The following is a 13727-nucleotide window of genomic DNA, read 5'->3' on the forward strand; positions in this document are numbered from 1 at the left end:
GCCGAATCTCTAAAAAGGGTCTCTCGGGATCCCTGCGACAGGAGTTAATCCTCCGACAGACGTGCTTATGTGTGGTGAAGAGTTCTATTTTACTTCTTATATCAGGTTTGAAATTCTTATTGTCATGCTTGTGTTATTTATTCCCGTTTTGCTACATAATACAAACGGAGATACTATCGAAAAATTACATTCTGACGACTATATTATACTTATCGAAAAATTACACAAGCTCATCGGCGCCACCATCCAAATGACTCTACGCCCTTTCCCTCAAGAGATCAGGCCTGCCCACCCTAAACCAGGCCTCAACCCCAACCCTAGCCCATAAATATGGGCCGTATGGCAGCCCAGATCCCAGCCACCGCCGTAAAACGGGCTGCACAGTAGCCGCCGGGCCACCAAACGCGCGCGAGCCGATGAGGAGGCGGGGAGGAGGCGCTCGGCGGTCTGGGGGATCAGGAGGCGCTGCCGCGTCGGCAACTTCGTCCCCTCTTCACCCGCGCCGGGGACTCATCTGAAGAGAACGCGGAGGCAGCGAGGCGGGTTCAGGTGAGACGCTGGTGCCTGGTTGTTCCGCTTAGGTGTTTGTGCCGCGCTTGTGCCGTTTCGGGGATCAGGAGTGATGTTGATTCGAATTCGTGCTCGGAGTGGCGCCATGGCTGCTGATTAGGATTTCACAGCGTAGATGATTACTCGATCGGGGATTGAAAACTGAATCGATTGCGGCTTTGCTTCGGATGTTTCCCATCTGGTGTTAATCGCAGCAGTTTGTTCAGGTCAGTGGTCAGTCGTTCACGAGCCCGATGAAGCGGCAGTTTGCAGCGAAGCGTCAAATTCCGTTTCCTGACTAAGAGGGAATTGAATAGTCAGGCTGATTCCCTTTATCAAAGCCAGTAGTAGTATAATAGCAGTTGATCATTCAAGTGCTTAGGTGCCTTTCTCTGTTGAACCATGAGGTCCGCATTACTTACGCATGTTAGTGAACATTATCATGTCTCAAGTAACAATCGAGCAACTACTCATCAAGTATAAGTGTCCCACAACTGCTTTTTGCTGGTTATAACTAATTCCTGACACTAGTAACTCTGATGTCTTTCAGGCTGTCATGGGATTCAAGATTATAAATGGTACAGCAAAGTTTGCTTTTGGCAAGGCAGAGAATCACACATTATGGATGAATACAGACATTTATAATGGTGGTCTTTTCAACAGAATTTGTGTTTCAGTGTAGCTATTTTCAAGTGACTTCTAGCTGTTGCATTTTACTAACTCCTCATCTGCCTTGCCAATCTTCAGTTCGTCAACGTGGATCACAACCCCAAGGATGACCAGCCATCTTCAAGTGTCAACATATAGGCCTTTACTGACGAACTGACAAGGTCCTCGCTCCTCACTATTCTTGAAAAGAAACTAAGTACACAGGCGCATATGCACTGGTTTGTTGGAATAGCAAAAGGCTTGAGGTCTCCATTATTGCCTCTTAGGCTGTTCATGATATCACGTAACAATGTTTTAGACGCTATGCTAATGATTGCATGGGTGCTCAGTAACCATAAGTGATAACTCCAAAAAAACTTCCTTTTTCAAAAGAAGGCAAACGTCCTAAACATCTATAATAATATGGAAAAAAGAAAGACGTGTTTAAGTACATAGAGCTTTTTAATCAGCCATGCGGTATCTTGAGTTGAATTAACCTACTCTCACTACATTTTCTTTATATACCACGGTTCATTTAACATTTTTTGCTCGAGTGGCACTCCCTTTGAAACATTCAAGAAGCTCTTAGCTTATTTCCCCCTTGCTGAAGGAAGAAAAGTGTAGGAAAAGTGGTTTAGTACTTCAGTTTATTATTGCATCGGCTTTGGCAAGCCATGTGATTTATTGATTCCATGATAAATGAAACCAGAAAAAAAAAATCTCGTTATCTGTTAGTTTCTCAATCTCCTTGACAATGACCATCCCACCTTTCTGATTGTGATCAGTTACACAAGTTCTTCAGATTTTCTCCTGAAATTTCTTCACCTTTACTTGCCATCTCCCAGTGTTATGGTCCAGTTACATGGCTCCGTTGGACACAATAAAGCCATTCAGATATGCTATTATATCCTACTAGTTATGGGCTTATGACCCTAAATTGTACTATATCTCTTTCGTCTCCAGGCTAGGTAGAGCATAACTATCAAAGGACGTGTTACAGGCAGCTCACATTTGAAATATTTCTGTTCTGTGGTTCTCTAAAGGTGAAATTTATCGTCTCTGATTTTTATATTATGGACTCAATTAGTGATTTTCAGAGCAACATGAGGGTTTTCTTTGGTCTAGCTTCTGCATTCAAGTAGTAATATCAACGACATGCCATAACTTTCAGAGTTTCAGTCTTCTTTCCTGATTTATGATCCTCCTGATGTAAGATGCCGCTCAGTCTGTAACATTGATGATAGGGAGCCATAGGTGTCCGGCACATTTGCTAGCTGCGTTCATGATGACGTATGTTAGACGTCATTATACAGAACTAGGTGATGTATGAATCATTTGTATCTGCGGCGTTACCTTTATACCTGAGATACCCTGCTTTTTTTCGTGTACAGCCAGGAGCTCCACTTTGGCAGTCTGCCTCTTCTACTCCCGAAATTAGCCGGCAGGCAATGCGCGTTGCATTCTGCCAGCTGGAGCCCTTATCCAATCGACGCAGGTACTAAACTCACAAGTGATGGAATGTGTAATCAAGATCATGCATATCTTGTTGGATGAAGATGATTTGCTACAACCAGTAAGCTATGGAATCTGTAAGCAAGACCATACAATATTGCTGGCTCCCCTTCCATAGATATAAAGAAGCTAACAAAGCCATTGATGATTCTGCTAATTTAAACAATGTTGGCAACAGGAGTAGATCTCTAGATGATGACTGTGCAGCTTTCTACTTACCACTTAGGACTCGCCTATTTAGGTCTGATTTACTACTCTTTTTTTTGAACGACGCTTCCGAGACAGCGCAGCCTTCTAGGAGGTCAGGGGTGTGCGACGGGGGGCTCGAACCCTGCCGGTTCGCCTCCTCCCTTGGAATCTTACCACCGGGCTCCATACTTGATTTACTACTCCTAGAGCTGCTGCTTCTGCTCTGCATGGTTGCCATCTATCTTGATGTGTTGGTGTGATGACTTGCCATTGCTGTATCCGTCCATCACGGACCACTAGCTCTTGTGGGTTCAGGTAGCTTTCTATTGACATCTTGCAGCTGCTCTTTTTAGCTGGCCTGAACTGTCCGCCGTCCCAGTTCCCTGGCTCCAGGTACAACCGCTGCTCACTCTGCGTGCTAACAAGGTGCGTACTACCTCTCCTTCTGTTTTCCCTTTCACTTTATCTACTTGTGAGGGTGCAGGGTTTGTTCGAGTCCTTGTGCTGCTTTCTAACCCCATTGCGGCAAGCATCCCGATATGTGTAGTGTAGCCTGGTGATGACACGGCAACAGCTTCCTAAAATATGAGCTTGCTAGGTTTGCAAGCAAGCCGCGCTTATGGACGCTAGTGCAGATTTGGTGCTAAAACATAAAGGGCTGCTGTAGAGACTTAATCATGTAAGGTCACTAGGTTCGGTAAGTGGTTGGTATTAGACTGCATGCGTAAGTTATTTATTCTCGTCAAGATTTACACTCGACCCGACGAAATGCTTTACCCTGTGAGCGAATCCAATTACAAACATGAAAATTGTTGAGAATGTTGCATACTCAAACCCAAATCTGATAATACAAAGATGGTAAATGTAAATAGTAGCATGTTCATCTTTAACAGAAGAGATGTAAATCAAGTGAAGAACTCATTTGGATTTGGGGGAAGGAGAAATAAGGTGGGAAGAAAGCGCTTCTCCCCAACAGCAACACAACGGTACAATTGCAGTAGGTGGGGCAAGGAGAAAAAAAGGGTGGGAAGAAAGTGCTTCGGTTACGAACCAATTATCAACACCGGTAACTTTTTTTAGCAGTTGCTCATGTCCCTTTGGATGAGATGTCCTTTCGAAATGGTTGCCTTCTAAATGGACATGAACTTATCTGTTTATACTGTATAAATTCATAATTCAATACAATAAAATATAACAAATCTCATTTCTCGAGTTCATCTCTCTGTCTATAATGTCTTTACATTCTAGTCTACAATAGCTTCGACGGATTTCCTTTACTCGCTCATCAGCCATCACACTCAATCAATCAAAAGCAAGTAAATTTACTCGCTTGACGCAGGAAAAAAAAAATCAGAACATCATTTCATTAGCCCACCGGTAGACAAGGAGCAATCAAGAAAGGAAAAGGAAAAGAAAAGAGAGGTGGAAAGCTGTACCCTAGTGAATCGTGATCGGTTAATCTCCGGTTTTGTTGTTTTTACATTTGATTAATTAATTCTTCATTAACTATCATTGTTTCTGGACAAAAATCTTCATTTATTACCTCTCTCCTACGCGGAAACAAAAGCTTCCTCCCGATGCTTTACTAGGGAACAGCGAGACACCGTCGCTACAATTCTCTTCTTGTTTTTCCCCCTCCTCGCGTTCCCTCCCTAGCACTCGCTTGATGCTTCCTCAAGCTTTCCAGGTTCTCCAGATGGTAGCAACGACGTGTCCCGATTCTCTGGTGTACACCGAGGATGTCACAGGTCAGGATCAAGATCACTTTTTATTATTATTACTTCTTTCGTTTTTTAATACTTTCACTTTTGATTAAACATGCATATTAAGATAGTGTCAATTTTAAATTGAAAATGATAAAAATGTTCTTAGAAACCAACTCAAAATCCCACCGTAAATAGGTGAGAAAAGATATTATTTTATAAAGATAAAACTGAAAACTACGGTTTGAAAAACAAGAAGTGACAAGTATTTAAAAATAAATAAAGTGGTTAAAAGTGATAAGTATTAAAAATTGTTTCGGACGGCGGCATTTGTCGCTGGCTCGCGGAATCGTTTCCAGGAATCGAAGCTGCTTTTGTTTCGATCGCCTGTGGTGACGGTTGGAATTGGCGAAAGCTCGCGGGATGTTGTGCCGTTTCCCTGGACGCTTGTCTTGTCCGGCACCAAAGCTCGAGAAGAAAACCGTCAAATTCTCCATTTCCCCCCCTCGATTCCCATCATCTGGGGCGCGTCGCTTGTCGTTGCTAGCCCTTGGAATCTTCCAGCCATCGAATTATATGGGGTTTTTTTCTTCTGTCCGGGGCGTCTAGACTTTCTGACTTTGGCTTAGAACGAGGGAGCAAAACGCTGAAACGCGATTGCTCGCGTAGAAAATTCGGAAACCTGACGGAGAATTTGCGTCGCTTTTGTGCATTTTGCTCAGCGGCGACGGAAGACGAGGCCCCGCCATCTGCCGCTAGCTGGATAGCCGTTTTCTTAAGGAGCACCACCGCTTAATGCACTAAGAAGTTGCCTTGTATAAAGGGAAAGATCAAACTCAGTTAATTAGAGAAAATCAGACTTAAAACACAAACAGTACAGGCATACAATCTAGCTAAATTAGGCTAAAAACACCACCGCTAGCTAAACTAGGTTATATGGTCAAAGTCACCGTCAATACCAACGTCGAACCCAAGTCGACGGCCACCTAAATACAGAAAAGGACCTCCAAATGACGCCTCCTAGACACGGCGTAGAAGACCTTTGCCGACGGCGAGAGTCTGAGTGTTCCCGTGTCGCCTCCAGCGAGAGACGATGCGAGGCTTGTTTTCTGTTTTTATTGTTGTTTGCTGTTGGTTCGAGTCCTGGAGGATCGAGGCTGGCTAGCCGTTAGAGTCGCACCAACGGGCACATCTCCTCCTGGCCCAGAAGCCCCGCTTCAATGGCGGTAAACAAATAAAAATGTCGCCTTTTTACCTTGCCCCATTTGTTTTACCACAAAGAAAAGTTCTTTCTCTCCCACTTGCATTAGTTTATGCTCCACTACAGGAGCAGGCAGGCAACCACTAGCGAGACGGTACTCTTAATGGGGACTTGCCTGTACTAATCATCATAATCAAGCCACTGGTTAGTCGTCCTCGTCCTTAACCGCGGTGGCCTGGGCGACCGGGCACCCCGCTCCCCATTTAATCCGCTTCGTGTTCCTCTCTCTCCCCACCATCTCTGGCAGCTCGGCTTCGCCATTACTTGGCTTGCAGGAGCTGGCCGTGGAGTTCCCGTGAGGTGGAGACCAAGTCATGAGTGATTCACTCGCTCTCGCTCTCGCACTCGCCCCTACCCACACCCGAAAGAGACGCTTCAATTCCGAGGCATAAATAGGAAAAGGAAGTAAAAGAATTCGAGAAAACCACCACCTCTCTTCCTTTCTTCTTCTTCCGGCCCTTTCTTTTCTCCTTTTCACCTACCGAATCCCGTTGTTGGGTCCTCGATCTGGTTCGTTTGCTGCGTGATTCCGAGCTCCTGAATCGTCTTGTTGCGTGAGATGGATTGTATGTCCTGACATTGGATTGTATGTCCTGACATTGGATTGCTATTCGTGTTGTTGTTGTATTGGCAGGTTGGGACGGGTGGTAGATTGGTGGTGGCTTCTTGGCGCTGTCAATGCTGGTGGATTTGAGCCCGGGTGGTGGGTGCGCGGATGGACGCCTGCGAAATCCGGGCTCCAGAGGCATTGCTGCTGCAGAAATCTGAGCTGCCGGCGGAGAAGAATTATACAAATGGCCACAGCGATACCGCAGTGAGGCGCAAGGTGTCGGTGATGCCGGCAGCGGCACCTACTACTCCAAGGAGGCACCCGTCGCCGAATGCCGGTCGGGCGTCGTCCCCAGCGCTGGCTGGGTCACAGGCGAAGAGGTCCCAGTCCACCGAACGGCGGCCGGCAACTCCGTCAAGGCCATCTCCCGGCGGCTCGCGGCCGACTACCACTTCCAGGATCTCTGCGCCGACGTCGCCGTCGTCTGCGCCTTCCAGCCCGTCCTCCTCATCGTCCAGCTCGTCCACGCCGGTGCGTGATGCCGTTTCGGAGACGCAAAGTGCTCTGAGGAGGTTGTCCGGTGGCCGGGCTCCTGATGGGTTGTGGCCTTCAATGCGGAGTCTGTCTTCTTCTTTCCAGCTCGAATCAAAGGAGAAAAGGAGTAGCAGTAGCTCTTCTGCAGATCAGGCCAAGACGAGGGATGCAACATCAGCTGATAGGAAGAGGAGCCCGTTGAGAGGGAGGGCTGCCCCCGAGCAATCGGAGAATCCGCACGCAAAAGTGATTGATCACCATCGCTGGCCTGCTATGATGGGTGGCAGGGTGTCTGCAAGTGCAATGTCGAAGAGCGTGGATCTCACTGATAGGATCAGTAGGTCTGCTCTACCATCGGTTCCATCACGTGGGGTTTCACCGAAGAGAACACCAATGTCCTCTGCTGCAAATGCCTTGTCAAGAAGTATCGACCTTGCTGATAAAATCGACCGATTGGTCTCTTCGTCGGTTTTATCACGAGGGGGGTCACCAAGAAGATTACCTGCTTCTAATGGCACAAATGATGTGTCCAAAAGCTTCAGTGTTGGTAAAGATGTCAAACCTGCACCCTTGGCAATTCCATCAAGAAAGGTTTCACCAATAAGAACAGCTGCATCAGATGGTACTAGGGCCCTATCAGAGAGCATAGATCTTACTGAAAAATATAACAGTACACTCTCCTCGTCAGTTTCACCAAGTGCATCAATATCTAGTGTGTCTAATGCTACATCACAGACTACTACAAAATCTTCTGAGAGACTTAATGGACCCATTTCCACCCCGTCTTCATCAAGAGGACTTTCACCTGGAAGAACAACTTCTGGTGGCATTGGTACTATATCTAAAATTTTTGATTTCCCTGAAAAAGATAGGAGACCAGCCTCCTCATCAGCTTCATCAAGAGGGATTTCACCAAGAAGGCGACTTGCCTCTGATGGTGTTAATGATATTGTGAAAAATATGGATTTTGCTGAAAAGGATAGCAGAGTAGTCAGCTCGTCAATTCCATCCCGAGGGGTTTCTCCAAGGAGGAGACTTGCCTCTGATGGTGTCTATTCTGTATCAAGGATCACTGATTTTTCTGAGAAGGATAACAGACCATCCACCTCATCATCTGCATCGCGTGGGATTTCTCCACGAAGAAGGCTTGCTTCTGATAGCATCAGTGCTGTATCGAAAGGCATGGACTTTGCTGGTAAAGCTAACAGATCATCAATCTCTTCAGCTGCATCACATGGGATTTCACAAAGAACTCAATTAGCATCTGATGTTGTTGGCACTATATCCAAAAGCATAGATATTGCTGATAGACATGACAGACCATCAACCTCGTCTGCTGCATTACGAGGTATGTCACCACAACGTAGACTCGCATCTGATGCAAGCAATGCCATTTCAGAAAGCATCAACTTCACCGAAAAGGATACGACAACTGTAACATCTTCAGTTGCTCCTAGAGGTGTCTCAACATTAAGACGACTTGCCTCTGATGGTGTTGAAACTTTATCAAAGAGTATGGAATTTTCTGAGAAAGGTACCAGACCTACCACCTCGTCAGCTGCATTGCGAGGGCTTTCACCAAGAAGACGTTTTGCCTCAGATGGTGTCAATGTGATATCAAAGAGCATGGATCTTGCTGAAAGTACCAAACCCGCCACCACTTTAGCTGCAGCACGAGGAGTTTCACCAAGAAGACGACTTGCCTCTGATGGTGTAGGTTTTGTATCAAAGAGTACAGATTTTACTGAAAAAGGTGTTAAACCTTTAACCTTGTCAATGGCATCACGAGGGCTTTCGCCAAGAAGACGACTAGCCTCTGATGGTGCTAATGCTGTGTTGAAGAGCACAGATTTTGCTGATAAAGACTACAGACCATCTACCTCATCAGCTGCATTACGAGGGACTTCACCCAGAGGCAGGGTTGCCTCTAATGCCATATCAAAAAGCATGATTTTTGCTGAAAAAGATGTCAGACCGTCCACCTCATCAAGTGCATCGCGTAGGACTATGCAGAGTGGCAGGCTCAAACCCGATTGTGTTAATGCTGTATCAAAAGACACGGATATTACAGATAAAGATAGTGCACAACCTATCTCATCAGCTGCATCTGGTTGGACTTCAGACAGTAGACTTGACGGGACTGGTGCTTTAGTAAAAGGCATAGATGTTGCTGAGAAATATGCTGCGACAATGCAAGATGGTGGTGATGGTGATGATCCAGGAAGAATGGATTCTACTGACATAGGTACAGGTGCAGCCTCATTGTCCATTGCATCACAAGAGAGATCGCCGACCAGACCTGTTTCTGATGGCATTAAGAATACGTCAGAGAATGCTGATGCAACTCTAAAAGGTAATGGAGCAATATCGGTGAAGGTTCCATCTCGAGGAACTTCTCCAAGAAGGCGACTTGCATCTGATGGCATTGATACTATATCTAAAAGCATGGATTTTTCTGAGAAAGATAAGAAACCCTTGACAAAATCAGTTCCATCACGTGGAATGTCACCAAGAACTGCAAGATCTGATAGTGCTAATGTAATGTCAAAAAGCATGGATTTTTCTGATAAATGTAACGGGCCGATATCTTCATTAGGTCCTTCACGAGTGGTTTCGACAAGAAAAATACTGGGACCGGATGGTGCTAATGCCATGTCAAGAAGCATGGATCTGACTGATAAAATCAGACAGCATATCTCTTCAACTGTGCAACCATCCAGAGCTTCACCAAGGAAAACACCTTTTGCTTATAACAGAGTAAAAGGCCCCGAACTTTTGTCAGGTGATGCTGGGAGCCCTGGTTCTGCCGATGGAAATGAAAGTCAAGAGGAGAATGCTGCCTCAAGTTCAGATGCGCCTTCAAATATTTCAGAAAAAATTGCACCTCCAAAGCGGTTGGCTAGGACATCGTCGTCACCATCACGTGGTCTAATACTCCCTAAATCGCCATCCAATGCTTCATCAACATCATTGTTTGCCTCTAGGAGGTTGCCAAGCCCATCAAGGACGAGACCTTCAACACCTGTCTCACCATGTAGTTCTGGTAGATCTGATTCTGCCTCTTCTATTTTTAGCTACATCGGTGATGCTACAAGAGGGAAGAAGAGCCCCAGCCACATGGAAGATGCCCATCAGTTGCGCCTCCTATATAATAGGAACTTGCAATGGCGTTTTACAAATGCTTATGTTGATGAAATGCTGTCCGTACAGAAGATGAGTGCTGAGGTAAATTCCATAGCATTACTTCTTCCAATAGATTTCTGATAGTATCAGTGCCCAACTCCCCATTCATCTTCGATTTTTAATTTGCCATATCCAGTTAGGGAGTTGAAAAAAATACAATAATAATATTTTGTATAAACCCAAGCTCCTTTTATTCTGTGGTATCCTCATTCTTGTATGTGTAGTATTAGTATATGTGTCCCAGCTACCCATTTATCTTATATTCTTATTTTAACATATCCAGTTATAGAGTTAGAGAAAATGCTATATGAATGTCTGTCTAAACCCAAGACCCTTTTATTCTATGGCATCCTCATTCTAATATGTGGTTAAGCTGTATATATATATGCTGAATTCATTTTCTTTACTTTTTTGTTTGATGCAGACTATGCTCTACAGTGTATGGGATGCTAACTCAAGTATGTGTGACTCTATGGTTATAAAAAGGGGCTATGTACAAAAACTAAGGCAAGAGGTCAAATTGGGAATCGTGTTGAAGGAGCAAGTAAGATCTGTTGAGATTTCTGATATTTGTTGTTTCAATACCATTAAGGTAGAATTAGATCTATTTGATCTTCATGATCACACATGCACATATAATCGTTTGATGGTTACACTAAGATATTCAACATGAATGTATATGGGTTTATATAATAACTCAAGATACAACGTTCTGTCTAAAACATTAGTTAAGCACTTCCGTCCAAACAGATGCATATTCATTATAGTCACAAAAGAAGGGCAAAAGAAGATATTCATATTTTTACCTGACCTCTTCGAAAAATATAAGATAATAATTTTAAAATTATCTGATCATGTTTGGTTAGTTTAGATATGTAGTTGCTAAAAGATGTTTGCTTTGTTTGTGGAAATTCCTTCCTTATATTTGAGCTACTGAGAACCAAGCGATAGCTCAGTTAGTAGAGCCTCCAGTTGATAGGCGACCACCTGGGTTTGGTACTCCCCTCTCTCTTAGGACAAAGCCAGGGGGACGTCTTCTCCCCGTGGTCAAGTTTTTTAAGTTAAGTTACACACATTTTTTGGACACCCAGTTCAGTAAATCTTCTTGAACCAATTTTCTAGACAACTTTTTTTGTTTTCTTCTAATTTGACCTTGACCGTTGCATTTTTTGTTGTCATGATGTAGATGGATTACTTGGATCACTGGGCAGCGTTGCAAACAGAGCATTCTTCTTCTTTATACAGTGCAACTGAAGCTCTTAGAGCAAGCACATTGCGTCTTCCAGTTACAGGAGGAGCTAAGGTATCAACCGTGACACCTAGGGGGAAATACCAAGTTATTTACATGCTAATTAAGTTTTTCTTTTTGAGAACTCAATTTTTACTGTTTTATTTGCAAAATGTGAAAGTGATACTTATTGTGTACCTCTTGCAGGCTGACGTACTTACTGTTAAGAATGCTGTCAGTTCAGCAGTTGACATTATGCAAGCAATGGGGTCATCCATTTGCCATTTGCTATCAAAGGTTAGTAAAAAAGGCCCTTTTACCTCTACAACTATTGTTGCATAACACCTCTGGTGCATTTGATGTCTTTCAGTAGATGCAAAGTAACTTATTTCTGTCCTGAAATAATGACATGTGAAAACCTCCACTTAGCACTCTTAACTCAATTTCTCAATGCAAACAACACAAGTTTAATATTTAGCAGGGGTGAATAGAATAATGGGACAGGTGATGATTTTTGTGCTTGTGGTTAGGGGAAAAGAGTATCTGTAAGACTGTAAATAGTATGGGCATACTGCAGATAACCATTCAATCAGTATATTGCAACAGATGTCCTGTAGGTTCTAATTGTGGTTTATGCTTTGATATACTGTGTAGGCTGGTGTATTAATTGCTGACACCTTGTGGTTATTAGACATTCACAATTTGGAGCAATGACCTTCAGGTCTAACCATTGACTCGCTCTGCAGTTACAGGCTACACACTCTCTGGTTACAGAACTTTCGGCTGTTGCTGCTAAAGAAAGTACCTTGCTTAATGAGTACAGAGAACTCTTAGCAACAGCAGCAGCACTACAGGTACAAACTTGTTTCTTTTTCTCCATGTCATTTTCATTTCTTTTGTTCTTCTGCTGCTGGGAGCCTAGGGCTACAAAGAATAATCATGTCAATCATAATCAGTGTCCGCTGAGCAAGATAGTACATGATGCCGAGTCACTCAATGAAACATAAGTGCCTTTCACTTTGGCTAGAAACAGTTTTTTTACAAAAAAGAATATTATGGCCCTGACAATATTCATGTGATCACTTGGTGTACTACAGTAAATGTTGCCCCATTTCTGAGCATCCTATCTTTTTGTAGGCAACGCTTGTTCCGCATATGATTGCATCTGACTACTATTTTGTTACCATGTAAAAAAATCACCTTTTTTGGCATCTGCATATAAACATGTTTAGGGAACGTTTGGAATGCAAAAAATTTACAGTAGTTCCATGGGAAGTAGTTCAGTTCCTGCGATCCAGACGGGCCATTTTCTTTGTGAGGATATATATGTTTGTTATTTGTACGAACAGTTTCTGGAAACCATAGTCCTATTTTTTATGAAAAGTACAAAATAAGTTACTTCTTCCTACACTAGAGAACAATCATGATAGATGACTACACAAGAAAATGTGCTTTGATGCTCAATTTGAATTAATACTCATCTTACTCTGAACAGGTTCAAGAGTCCAGCCTAAGGACACAACTCATACAACAAACATAATGAATAGCTAAGGTCCTGTATGTCTAACTAAGAAGGTAGAGGTAACATCATTGATTAGTTTCAGTAACTGTACGGTACATATGTGTATCTTTGATTTTCTTTTCTCTTCTTTTTTGCCCCTTCTTTCCTTTTCTTTACCTTATTAGGTATCCCCACATTTCTATTCACCCGTGTCCTTTTCTATTTGAACAACTTACATGGAAGAGAAGTGAAGCAACACGAAATCATGGATTAAGGATTAATCCATGACGAGCCTGTCAATGTTCCCTTTATAGCAGCTTAAAAACTGAAGGTGTCAGTGTGCCAAAAACTGAAAGCTTCTTGTAAAGTTCAGCAGTTCTATTTCCTTCGTTGTAATGCCTTCAGATCTTCCTTAGATTCCGTAGAAGTCTAGACTCCAGTAGCAGATTGTTTTTGCAGGTTCCCAATCCAAGCAAGGGGACTTCTAACATAACACTGTATAGTAGACGAGGTTTCTGATACTGACTTCATTGCCAGCACTTGTAAGTACCATGTCAGGAGAATACGATATAATCTTCTTCCCTACTTGTATTCTTTCCTTATCGTAAGTTGTTTTGTCTATGCTTTCACTTGCATGTGCAATGCTGCACATGCAGGCACATGTGTGTCCGGTCTGTGGTCTCCTTTGGCTCAGGAGCCTGTGAATCCTGCATTGCTTGCACAGTTGATGTTGATAGCTGAACATAATTTGGTCCCCAAAGAATGTACTAGTTTAATTCTTACGCCATCATGGTGCATTGCTTAGGCTGATGGCTAGTGGCTCCTATTAATTTTCCACATCCCTTTTTGAAGTGTGGGACGCATGATGA

The 13727-nt window shown here is 43.5% G+C and overlaps 1 protein-coding gene across 10 annotated transcripts; it reads left to right on the forward strand.

Annotated features, from left to right (window-relative positions):
• Positions 1-376: 376 nt before the first annotated feature.
• Positions 377-13452, forward strand: LOC133919982 (uncharacterized protein YMR317W-like). 10 transcript variants are annotated; one of them, XM_062364584.1, is made up of 11 exons: positions 377-549; positions 1100-1196; positions 1297-1379; positions 2442-2516; positions 2589-4646; positions 6497-10171; positions 10554-10673; positions 11316-11432; positions 11565-11654; positions 12104-12211; positions 12853-13452. In XM_062364584.1, the coding sequence occupies exons 6-11, from the start codon at positions 6578-6580 to the stop codon at positions 12895-12897; spliced, it is 4074 nt and encodes a 1357-aa protein (XP_062220568.1). In that variant the 5' UTR covers positions 377-549; positions 1100-1196; positions 1297-1379; positions 2442-2516; positions 2589-4646; positions 6497-6577; the 3' UTR covers positions 12898-13452. The 10 variants fall into 10 exon arrangements, with proteins under 10 accessions (XP_062220568.1, XP_062220570.1, XP_062220565.1 ...); XM_062364586.1 differs by lacking the exon at positions 2442-2516 and having other exon boundaries at positions 12853-12932; positions 13044-13452; XM_062364581.1 differs by lacking the exon at positions 2442-2516 and having other exon boundaries at positions 2589-2692; positions 2995-4646.
• The last annotated feature ends 275 nt before the right edge of the window (positions 13453-13727 follow it).

The sequence above is a fragment of the Phragmites australis genome, chromosome 5 (assembly GCF_958298935.1).
Source record: "Phragmites australis chromosome 5, lpPhrAust1.1, whole genome shotgun sequence".
Lineage (NCBI taxonomy): Eukaryota > Viridiplantae > Streptophyta > Magnoliopsida > Poales > Poaceae > Phragmites > Phragmites australis.

Excerpts from the sequence above, each read along its gene's own strand:
- LOC133919982 (XM_062364580.1), top strand. The coding sequence starts at position 6,578 with ATGGACGCCTGCGAAATCCGGGCTCCAGAGGCATTGCTGCTGCAGAAA. Across the intron at positions 10,172-10,553 it reads TACAGAAGATGAGTGCTGAG|ACTATGCTCTACAGTGTATG; the intron begins GTAAATTCCATA and ends TGTTTGATGCAG. Across the intron at positions 11,655-12,103 it reads TTTGCCATTTGCTATCAAAG|TTACAGGCTACACACTCTCT; the intron begins GTTAGTAAAAAA and ends CTCGCTCTGCAG.